Below are 12703 nucleotides of genomic sequence, written 5' to 3'. Positions count from 1 at the left end.
AGAAAATTATGAGGATGTCCTCCTACAGATGAGAACGTGGCAAATTTAGAATGGCTAAAAGGAAGTTTCTGGTTTCCATTATCTGGTTTTTTGGGAAAAAAAAACAAACCAAAAACAACCCACTGTGGATTATGGAATTTGCTGACTTGGAAAGGCTTTGGAGTCAAGGATTTAATGAGATAGAAGGCTACTGTGAGCAAAAATGATCCCATATCTCCCATTATGGTGTGCATATAAATTTCCCTGTAGTATCTAGCACTAGTCAGTTGTAACAGGACAGTGAACTCAGATCTGGCCCAGTAATGTGTGTTCCTTGTCTCTAAGTTTGATACTGGTGTAAAAACAACTTTATCAGATATTACATAATAGAATTTATTTATCAGACCTCACAGTCTCTTCCTGTGAGTACACGTGCTTAACTCTATTAGCATGAATAGTTTCACAGATGGAAGCTGGACCACCCAAGGGAATATAACATAAGTACATGTATAAATAACTGTTTGTTTAACTTGAGCTTGTTCATACTAATAATTCTGCATTAATGTTTTAATGCAAAAACAGAGACAGAGACCCACTGCATTCAGCTTTTCCTAAGGAGTTCCTTTCACATATCTATGTAAATGCCACATGGTAAATTTATGGCAAAATTTCTTCTTTACATTCTTTGCAATTATAAAATCACAAGTGTTGACCTCATGCTGTTCTTTCAAGGAAAAACAATTGTAGTGTGTATTTACCTTCCACATTAATATTTATTTTACTTTTTATTCTTTTACTGCTTTATATGTACAAACTTTTCTCTGCTTATGGTTCCAGTCAGATTTTTACTAACAGCCTCACATCTTTGGAGATGCGATATAGTTTAGATAAAAGTTGCAAGTTGGCATCCAGTACCATTTAGCAGAAAATAAATGTTTATTTCATGAAATCAGATTACTTGCTGCATTAAAAAACCCCACAGCAACACAAACAAACAAACAAAAACCAACCCAAAGAAAAGAGCAACTCTGAAATAAAGTTGTCACTCAAAATATTAAATTGACTGTTGTAGAGACATTTTGAGATGGGCCCTTTCTCAAATAACAGATTTTAATATTTATACAGTTATGAACAGCGATCCACAAATACTTGGTGGCAACTGTAAACTTCGGTGATATGTCCACAATCAGCAAGACCATTGTAAACTTACAGAGGAAGATATTTAGTAGTGATGATGCTTTGCCTACTCTTGTAAAAAGTACTGGGTACTGCTATTTGTTTATGTCAAAGAATGAGCAGTAGAATAAAAATATTTCCAAAAATCTAGAGACCATATAACTGTAATTTTTTAGGTTCATACTAATTTTGCTAGTGTCAGGGAGAGAGATGTATTTGATGTTGGTAGAGCCAAAACAAGTGGGTACTTTTAACTCTGCAAATGATTTTAACGTAAACGTTCAAAACTGTTCCCATCTTGATAGAAGATTGAAACTATGAATAGAACCTAACAGTTTGCAATGTATTACTTTTTAAAAACAACTTTATAGGTACTAATAATTGCAGCAATTTGGCATCCATTTTCAGACCTTCTTAGGCATAGTGCAAGATAAGATTAAACTGGGGATAGCATATCTTCACAAGGATTTTGGAGCCATGCTGGTTTCCTAAGATTATTTTGAAAGCATCTGAGACACACTGTCCTATGTCTTCAAATCTTGATCAACTATTTTATGAAGATGGGTTATATACAGATTTTAGACAAGGATAGGTCATGTCCATAGGGACCCCCTCTCCCCTATATTACAGCCACTTTAGCTAGACTTCAAGCAAACACGCACAAGTTCTGGATAAGAAAAGCTAGTGGGAAAGAATCTCAGATATAGGGGGAAATCTGCTGGGAAACGTTGGATGTTATTGTTCCAAGACCAAAGGAAAATAAAAGATAGAGAAGGAAACTGGGGAAAACATTTATTTTGATGCTTTCCCTTTATCCTGTGTCTGTCCTGACTGTGCAGACTCTGAACAGAGACCACTTCAATTTCTGCACACAGTTCTGTCTGTATCTATTTATCTTTTCTATTATAAATACAACATTACCATCACCAATAAGAAGTCCAGGAGGGAACTGGCTTTCCATAAAACTGTAAGTGAAGAAGCATTAAGAAGTAGTGGAACCCTTTAGACTAACTACTTCCTTCCTTGTCTGTTGAAATGTAGGGCTGGAGAAAACTTCAGCAGATCCCTAGTCACTTCTCTCAGGCCAGGTAAAGTAAATATCAGCCATTCTTTATGGCTGTTCCACCAACTTTATCAGAAGTCTCAGTGAAGGAGATGATGCAGGGGGGGATTTTTGGTAGCCTGTCCAAGCAATTCATAACCCGAAGAGTAAGAAAGTTCTTCTGAATATTCCCTAAGGTTTTTGCATAGTGAGTTATGTTGATTTTGTTTTGTCCTTTGTTGGGCATAGAGAACCAACTATTCATCAATATCTTTGTAAACTAACATATGCGCTATAGAAAGTCATGATTGAGCACTCTCACAAAACAAAGAAAACACTGACATTTAGAAGAATATTCTTAGTATAATACTTTGATAAAAAGATATATTTGAAATGCTCAACACTTTACCCTTAATTTTCTTGCTATTAGATAAACAAGCCTAACCCATTTAGTCTTTCTTCATAGATCATTTTCCTCAGCCCTTATCAGGCTTGTCACTTCTCTGTGCACTTCTGTCTGCATCTGTTAAGACTTCCTGTACTCAAGATTCTCAGAGCCCTCATCAAAACCAAGCTGAATTAAAAAAGAATAAAAATCTGTATCAATACACAAATGTGTATCATACATCTCTACAAACCTCCTTTATTCTAGATTGTTTTTGTTTGTTAAGGCCTGCCAGATTATTGGCCTATTTTTTTTTGCTTTTTAAGGAAGAGTAGCATGTACTTAATTTTTTAATTCCACTGTAATTCTAAAACTCCTTGTCCACATTTTTATGACATTTTGACTTGTTTGTGTAGGACTATGTCTCTTATTTATTTGAGCCAATTTGAATCCCATTCCTGGTGTCTGTAATGCTTCCTTTTATTTCTAAGTGTATTCCATTTCACACCAACTTTTTAAAAAAGGAAAAAGCCCTGCCACCACCAAAAAGTAATCACCTAACAGATTTGGATGAGACCTACTTCTGAAATGTCTTGCTATCTGACAAGTAAACCTTTTTGTCATTACTGGTGAATTATATGTCAGCAGTACAAGTGGCAACTTAGCAGCTCTGAAGGGAAATTGTGGCACACAAAATTGTTGCCACTTTACAAAGCCTCCTTCTGTGAAGGAACACAAACAAAAGCACGTTTTGAAGTATATCACTGTGTAATAATAATAAAGACAGCTATGAACAGTGGCTAAACATAGCACACCAAAATGCTACATTCAGATTTTCACATTTTCCTGTGTCTGTTCGTTCTTGCACAATAAGCACAAAGGGAAGAGGTGAAAACTCTTGTTTTGCCTTTTCCCCACTTACTGCTGCCTACATGTGGACAATTCTTATGAAATTGATTTCTTCCTCTGTACTGCTTCAGGTTCACTGTGTGCTACTTGCCAGCGCCAGAGCTGCTGGGGAGTTCAGTGTCCAAGTTTGCAAGCACAAAAATCCCAGCATTGCCTTAGCCTCTTTCCCACTTCTTGGATTCCTCTGTTTTCATATCCAAAATGTTACTACAGACTGACTAGCTAGGGAGATTGCTACTTGCTGTATTCATTTTTCTAAAAGCAGTTAATTCCTTAACAATAAACCCCTAAAAGGAAATATTACATAGTTCATGTCTGGATGGACTCATCTTTCTGAAGTGAGTTGAGAGTAATTAACTGCTTCTTCACTTCCCCTTTGACTACTCAGAAGTCTGAGAGCCAAACAGAGAAAAGCAGAAAGTCTACCCTAATTAAAAACAAACCAAACCCAAACAATACAACAACAAACAAAAAACCCCCAAACCAAACCAACCCAACAACAAAAAGCTCAAAACCAAACCCAAACAAACTTTTTTTTTTTTTTTTTTTTTCCCAAGCCAGATTCAATTACACCATATGTTCTCAGCCATTCATCCTCATTTAGCAGCCTTCCCTTACCCCCCGGATTCTAAAATTGGTTTAGGGATTAAAGTTCCCAGAGAGAAGCAAACCGAGGAAGTCCCTCACGACCTGTGGCTGGCGGGCAGCTCCGGGGAGGGCATTCCTGGGGCAGAGATCGGGGACAGGGGACGCCGTTTCGCCGGTGCCAGCACCCACTGAGTACTTCCCTGGCAGCAAGGCTGCTTACGGGACCTGGGTCTTCAAAGAAAAGCAGAAAAGGGGCTTTGTTTACCTGTCAGCATCCAGTAGGAGGCGGCCATGCCAGGGCTCCTGCGAGCCCGGGGCTGGGAGCCCGGGTGGAGAGTCGCGGTGGCGGGAGCGGTCCTGCCGCCGGCGGAGCTGCGCTGCCGAAGGAGCTCAGTGCTCTGCACCGCCCGTCCGCCTCGCCGCCGAGTTAGGCATTTCCTGTTTGTTATTCGGTCTTTACGTTTGTTTCTTCGCATCAAGAAGAATTTAGCTTCCTGCCTGCACACAACTTTCCTCCCACCCACCCCCCAAAGACCTCTGAGCTTTGGAAACCTCCCCGAAAAACTAGCCCGGCTCTAGGATGTACAAATAAAGCCAAATCTACCCCACTAAGCCTCCGGATGCAGCTCTTGGAGAGCACAGCAGACCTTAAAGGGACATCTTCACGTTCATAATTAATAAGTGTCTCCCGCCGGCCAGCCCCCCTCCCAGTAGGACAGGAGTGAGCTGGGTGTGCTACACAGCCGTCGTCAACAGGAGAAACGCGTCGTTGAGGTAGGGAGTGTGTTTGGCTGCTCAAGTTTAATTTCTCTGACATCACCCCTTAAAAACGCACTCTACCGCCGGTCATTTGCCTGCAAGAGGAAGCCAGCCGTCCCCTCCCCATTCTCGGCGGCGCTGGGGATACAGTAACTCTTCAGTCAGTGGACGGTTTTCTCGAGTCTTTTCATCCTCCTGTGCTTTGCTGCCTAGAAGAAACACCAGACAGAAATGCTACCTTTGCCCTCGTCTGTCGAACGTTTGCATGGCATCCCTGCCCCCAGAATGACTTCATCAATAAACAAGTGAATAAATCGCAAAGGTAGTAATCAGCCAGATTCAGGGCAGTGAGTAGGGATTTTCAGAATTTGTTGAACACTCAGGAAAAGAGCAATTTTGCAGGACTTTTTGAGTTTACCAGAATGATGCTCAGGAGGAGTGACGTCCCTTCAGCAGTGTGAGTTCTCGCACTGGAGCTGGTGAAAAATCATGTTGTTGTTGATAAAACAAGAGAACCCATGGTCCCTCAAGTAAGAAAAAGAAAAAAACCCCAAAATATAAGGATTTGGAGATCTTGGTATGTCTAGAAAAATCCTCTCTTTTCCTTGACGTGGAGCAAAGCATTTGGTGACTAAGTGGAGGTTGGTGGAATTTTGGCAAGTTCCTCTGAGGCTAATAAACTACAGCTTTTAATCATCACTATAATAGCTGAATGCATCTTCCAGCTTCTGTCCTAATTTCATGAGAACACTTTGGGTACACTTGTAGATCTGTGGAACTTTTAGAAAACAGTGCACAATTCAAAGCTGGTTTTAAGAGCAAAGATTCTCAGTGGAACTACTCAAAATTGAAAAAATTAAGCACGTGTAACTTTTGCTGAATGAGAATCTGAGCTCTGTTGATACCAGTTAAAAAGACTAGGAACATTCATCCAGTCAAAGGTTTTATGCCTAAAATTAAAGAAAACGAAAATGGCATCCAAACTAAAAGACTGAGAATATGGAAAAAAGCTGTAATTTCATTTTTGCTAGCAAGTTGTATTACTGCTACTCTTATCACAAAACAGGGTTTGTAGCCCGGCCTGCTATAGCCAATTACACACAGAGTTGATATTGTAGTTTATTACGGAGTTATAAATCTGGCTGTTGGGTGGTAATCCACAAAAACTAGCACACTCTGGGTTAGAAAACTGGGTGGGTTTTATACACTTTTAATTAATATATTCTGCCTATCTAATACAGATGGATTGCCGCATTTTCTCTTTAAAAAAACCCAAATCTTTGTATTCCTTTTCTCTTACTATACTTCAACTAAATGTACATGGGAGAGTTGAGCTTGCTTTCAAATCATAGTGAAGGATTTCTTTTTGTAATAAAATTAACTTTGTCAGAGAAAGAGATGGGGAACTAGGGACTTTCTCATGGACTAAAATAAGTCAAACCTCTTTGAGGTTTATGTGGTATTTGGTACCTGTGTGGGAATGTATCTCATGCTGGAGAATAAGACTTCTTTAGAATAAAATGAAGCATCTCCAAGGAAGAGTTAGTAATAATTTTTATTAAATTATTCTTACTATTATGATTTATTAATTTCTTTTTGTGGTGGTGTTCTATGCATCTTGCATCAGGCAACGTCAAATGGAAAACATTAGAAAAGATGAATTGCCAGACTGAACTAGCATTTCTTATTAATTTGCACACATGCAAAAAAGTAAAATATATTACAGACTTACAGACCACTACTTATCTTGAAATGTCAAACTAATTCAGAAAAAACCCAACTCCTTTTCACAGTCTTTGTTGCTTTGTGTGTATTAATTCAAGCAATTGCTCATAACATGTTGCTAAATGCTCTTCTTGGGGTTTCAAGTTTCATACATCAGTAGTAAGGAGCACATCCACTTTAAGCAGGACTTCCTAGATGAAGCACACTCAGGCCAGAAGTAGTTAAGATATTAAGTAATTTTAATATGAGAAAAACAAATATTATTAATTTCAGTAGATTGTAATAGTATGCCAAATCATTACCTACAGTGATGGATAAAACAAAAAGGTCATATTTTATATCTTTATAATATGTCACAAAATGCTGAGGAAGGATTTTTTTCTAGTGAAATGAATTAAATAAATAATGAAATAAATAAATGAAACATGATTTATCATTTTGAACTCCACCTCCCAACTCAGTTTCCCCAAAGTAATGTAGAATATGAATTATAGAATAAGTACATTAGTAGTTCCATGGAATCTGGTAGAAGTATTTGTGATTAAAGATTGATTTAAAGTCTTTGAAAGACTAGACTTGGAAAAGATAATAAAAATTAAAAGTATTAGAAAGACCCAATTCTTCTCCCTCCAAGAAGGCATTATTCCTGAAAAAAAACACCAGCGGAAATGCATTCTGTCCCAAAGGTGAGAGGTGAAGGAACAGGAACCAAAGTTTTTCAAATAGTTTCAAAGGCAGGCAGTCTTCTGAATAGTGTGAGCATAATTTTCGTAGAACTCATTTTCTGTGGAATTTTTTCTTTCATTGTTAAAGAGGATATGAACAATTTTAATTTATTTTCGTTAGGTAAAAAGGATCTCTAACCTCTAGCACAATAGAACAATGTGTAATGCAAGACTGACTTTAAATAGCCGAAAGCATGTCTAACTTAATTCCATTAAAGGAATAGTACAACATCAATAATTGTAAGAGAGACGTAACATCTTTCTACAATGTTCACTGTTGTTATTACTTTGTATTATGCACTGTATGGAAAATACTACAGAGTGTGTTCCTATAGCTTCTAAGTGAAGATTTATCATTGACAGCTCTTAGTATAGTTTTTGATGGTTTACATTGCACTGTAGATTAGTGGTAATTTACAGTTATGTTTTTTTCTTACACTTGCTTATTCACAGTTTCCAAGATGTCTTTCACCTTGATGATTCTGTTGTTCATTTTCATAGTCTCCATTTTTTCCTATCTGATTCTAGGACCATACTAGAATTCACTTGGCAGAAGCTGTGGGGCTATAGTTTTTATTATTATGTCTGAAATACTCAAGGGCTCCTTCTTTAAGTACCACAACTAAGACCTTGCAGAACTTGGTATAGATCCAGCAATACTCTATGCATAAATCTTTTCATGTTTTACAGCCCAGCTTTTAACTGATACTTGATATTCTTGGAGAATGTCCATGTTTCTGCTCCATCTGCATTAACCAGTGGTACAAATGTGCCAAGAATCCTTTTTGCTGCACAATAGGATCTTCATAAAAATTTTGTTTTCCAGTTTGTGATAGTTTAATTAATGTTTGTAGGAAATGTTATGGAAAATGCCCTTTACATTCTGTGCTAAATTTATTCTCTACAGTATCTTTATTTCTTCTTTGTTGTCCTTTTTTGGATTATGTACCAAATGCCATAGTATACTTGTGAACCAAAGTAATATACAGCCTGAATTCTTACTGAAATAAAATTTCTGGGTTTCCTCCTTAACAGATTTAGTATCTCACATCCTCAGCCATGCTGCTTTTCTTTATGCTTTTTCTCTAGTTGCAATTTTTTTTAATATTCATCTCAAATTTGTAGAGATCAAAGCTAGTTGTGTCACAAAAATACAGGAAGACCAGAAAGAGATGAGTTTGTATGGCATTGTTTACTGTTATACACCTACCACCAATCTCTTTAGTTGTTGATTGTTGCTTTATACTCATGGAGAAGGATTTTTATATCAGAACAGAATTTAAGATTCTTGGAGATGAGATCTCTATGCTTTTCTTATTTTTTATGTTATTTCTATTTCCTTTGAGTCAGATTCTTACAGATAAAGTCCTGATTAAGTTTTCTGCAACATGGAGATTTTCTTCTTGCTTATTTACTCACATATGTACCTATTTACAAATTATCTTTGAGGTCTATAGTATATTACCAAACTTTAACATGAATGTATAGTTCTTCACAGTTTGCTCTACAAATAAGGCTAGAAAAATACAATGCATTCAATATGAATGAGGTACTGATTTCTCTGGCCTGAATATTTCAGATTTTTTTTGTGCTGAAGGACTGTTTCTGCAGCACTGAAATCATTGGAGCTGTGGCATTGAGTTGGAGGGGAATGGAACTGGTAACTTCAAGTGTGGAGAGATGACAAAAAATAATTTTTTTTTGTACAAAATCAAGGACGTGAAGTAGAAATCGAAATGTGTTTTTAACTAGAGGTACATACAGTATACCAGATAGTGTTGGTCCATAAGTGTATTAGCTCCACTACATTATACAAAGGGTTATTTGAAATGAGGCCAGAATTTAGGTGCAGAGGGCTAATTGATTCTTATAAATATCTTGGGATTTCTGCAGTCCATCCACATTTTCTTAACATTAAGGGTCTTTTTCTTTTATTTTTTTCTTTTTTTTTCCTTTTTTAATTAACATACCTGCCGTGGTATGTTGTATAATCAATATTATTTATTGCTGAGATAGATTTCAATTATGAAACTAAGAATGTGCTGTGAAGGAAGGCTAATTGATTATACTAACTTCTCAAAATAATTACATAGTCTGCAGAATCTTACACTGTATTGCACTGCGCGGCATTCATTACCTTCTCAGCTGGTCTGCATAATATAATTATTTGTTACTCTTTGGTTACAGAAAAATGGAAACTGTGATTGCCATAACCATGGTGAAAACTCATTTTATTCTATTTTTTTCTTTCTGTTACTAGTAGATAAAAACATCTTCTTTTTCCTTGATGTACACATACATTCTTTTTCCAGTTCTGTTATTTTGCTAGTGCAAAAGCAACATTTAAATATAGATCACTGCCCAAGCTTTCCTTTAATCTTCATGAGCAGGCAAAAAAAATCTTGCTTTTTTGCAGGAACACAAACCTGATCATGAGGCCAGTATACGTTTTATGACCTACATTAAAAAAAAAAACCAAAACAAAGCAAACCAAAACCACAAAAAAACCCACAAGAAAACACAGCGTGAACAAACCAAGCAACCCCACACTAAAACCAAACAAGCAACCCTCCTTCCCAGCAAGAAGGAGGGTTCTTTCTTTCACACATGAAAGAAAAATATTACTGTAGTGCAGAAACTGCAGCTTTTACAGTGATTACCTTTTAATTTTTTTAAGTATGTGATTTTAAAAAGGTAGAGGTTTGCAACAATCTTTCCACAATGAACAACACATTGCTATATTTTTAGTGAAGTAGCAAACCAAGCTCCTGCTGGTATTCCAGCTTCTTAGATTGCTGTAACTCATCGTTTCTGGGGTGCTGCAATAATTTTACCTACAGCGACCTGTAATTCAGATCCTACTGCTCCACCTACCTGTCTATACAAATAATTTGATTTTGTGGTCTGGAAGTCTGCATCTTTCTGAATGTGAGTCATTTAGAAACAGTGGACAGCTGAGTGTGAAGGTAATTATACATAATTTTGTTAGCAGATTAATAAAGCACTCAGCTTCAAAGTCAGAATTATAAATTGGTGTTCTTTTTTGCATTGGAAGACTTTTTAAAAAGCATCTCCAATTTTCCAAAGTCATGTCAAAACCAACAGACTTTTGTCTAACTGGCTGTAGCATTCTGTTGAAACTAAGTGTTTGTACTGAAAAACTAAGATTTCTTCAGGCCAGAAAGTGTTTGTACTGAAAAACTAAGATTTCTTCAGGCCAGAAATGATCTGCAGAACTGTAACTCTGGAAATTACAGCAATGAGCCTTTTTTCCCCTGTGCAGACTGAGTTCTGTATGTTTTGAGATGCGCTCTCCTCAAGTTACTAGTATGTTAACATGTCTGTCACATGACTGAATACACATGTATATGTCCTGTCAGATGAGTACTATGCAAGTATTCCATGGTATTGTGCTTTTGCATATCAGCCGTTTTAGATATGATAGGCACGTGCGTGACTGTGTATGAAGAAGTTGCTGCCAGGAACTCATGAAAAAGGGTGACAAAAAGCAAGGCTACCAGGACAATCCATACCAGGACAATACTGTCTACTCCATCACCATATCCAACAGGCCTTCAGGTAGGCAGGAGGAGGGCCTTGAATGTGACTGAATTGTTCTGGTGACCTGGGTCAACAGTCATTTTATATTAGTTCATTTACTTAAGAATGCCCTGAGCATCCTATTGAATGCATGTTGTCCTAGGAGAAGGAAACAGAGATCAGGACTCATCACCACAGCTTAGCCTTCTTCTCAAAGGACTCAAAAGTTGGGACATTTTCCTTGGAGTGCAAAACACTGTGGATCTGTCCAGATTGGGAAGTGAAATGAATCCAATCAAATACTGTAAGCATTAAGCTGTTATAGGAGAGGTGAACACAGTCTCATCTTTCACCCATACCTTAAAAGAAGTGGTGGCAACTGCTATTTGTGAGAAGACCAATCCTATCAACTTTTTCTGAGCATAATCTGAGTGTGTCTTCAGGACAGGGCTCTTCAGCGAAGTTGAAAGGAGATTGTTGATGTGGAGGTTTGATCCAGACAGCAAACTGCTTTGAAAACGCAGTTCTAACTATGCAAAAATCAAAATGCTATATGTCTGGAGAACCTTATGGACTTACACAGGTCAGCATTCAAATTCAGAGCAGAATTTTTAGATCACAATTTTGTATTTAAATATGCAGTTTAATTTAGGAATTGCTTTACAGTATCAATGGATCTAGGTCATGGGACAAGTATAGCTTTAGATTTATTTCGTAATTTAAAAAGAGCGAGATTTCTTGTAGCATTTTAATCAAATGGTGGCAATATTTACTGATAAAAACCCCAAGTGGCTATGCTCCATTTCTGCAAAATGATCCTTGGGTGTAACAAATATAACTTGGGCACTTCCTAGAAATTGTTTAAAGTATATAGTCATAATGAAAGAGGAAGTTCTGCTTTGACAATAGGAGTTTGTTATTAGTAGTTTTTTCTTAATCTGAAAATTCATTTTCTGTTAAACACAACATTGCCTGTGCTGTTGATTTCTAGCTTCTCAGTGACTGAACTAGAAGTCAATAGAAGTGATACTATACATCTCATTGCTCTGCGATTTACGTGATGTCTAAATATTTTCTATATATTGAAAAGTATAATCTGAAAAAAATAAAGATGCAGATATTTTCTCCAACTCATGGGAAATTTTGGTTTCAGAGACCAGAATGAAATCAAGAGGCAAGAAGAAGGTTATCTATTAGCTAGAAATTTTCAGAATTGATGGTTAACACTGTCATAAAACAGGAAGCCCGTGGACAGATGTGCAGTGTTCTGCTGTGGGTTCTGTTATAGGGTAGCATTTATTCAGATCATACAATTTTAATTGAGGCAGTTTCAGAGTGACCTGGGTTTTTACACAGATAGAAGTAAAAAAAAAAATATATATTTCATGCGGGTCTTATTTCATAATGTCTAAGGAAACAATTTTTCATCGTCTTCAAGATATTCTCCAGTATAATAAGCATGAACAATTCAATGTGTTTCTTCAGTCTATGTAACTAATGTTTTATCTTTAAAGAAACTGTGTTACCTTCATCAAAGATGGTTTGTTAAAGTATAGCAGAGTCCAAGTAGCCAGTGACCACAGTGGGGTTATTAAAATAACCAACATATCTGCCAGTTGCAGAGTTAATTTTATTAAGAATAGTGTTCTTATTGATGAGGCAGTGTTGTGCCTGGATTAATTTGTGTTTACTGTCTGTGGAAATCTTGTTTCTCTGATAGGGCTGGGCTCAGAGCCAAGGCCTTGGTTCAGGTCAACACCTTCTGCAGAGGCTTTAAAGCTAGCTCAGCAATCCAAATAACTCCCTGTGGAGCAATTCAGGACAATATTTTCCCCAAAGTCGGCAGCCAAAATAGCCTTTTAGACCTTGTCCAGA

General features: G+C 37.0%; 1 protein-coding gene across 2 annotated transcripts in view; it reads right to left on the bottom strand.

Moving 5' to 3' along the window:
- The window catches only part of ITGA1 (integrin subunit alpha 1), a 71927-nt gene extending 66884 nt beyond the window's left edge, over positions 1 to 5043 (bottom strand). The window contains exon 1 of one of the 2 annotated variants that reach the window (XR_010426531.1): positions 4345 to 5043. Coding sequence is in view for 1 of the 2 variants with exons in the window: in XM_064641339.1 (XP_064497409.1) it covers positions 4345 to 4555 (211 nt within the window). In the remaining variant the exon portion in view is untranslated. The remainder of the gene's footprint in view (positions 1 to 4344) is intronic. The other variant, XM_064641339.1, reaches the window with a different exon arrangement.
- Positions 5044 to 12703: the final 7660 nt, after the last annotated feature.

This window comes from Pseudopipra pipra, chromosome Z, assembly GCF_036250125.1.
Source record: "Pseudopipra pipra isolate bDixPip1 chromosome Z, bDixPip1.hap1, whole genome shotgun sequence".
Classification (NCBI taxonomy): Eukaryota; Metazoa; Chordata; class Aves; order Passeriformes; family Pipridae; genus Pseudopipra; species Pseudopipra pipra.
Note: the sequence above shows the minus strand (reverse complement) of the source record. Positions and strands in the feature narration are given on the sequence as shown.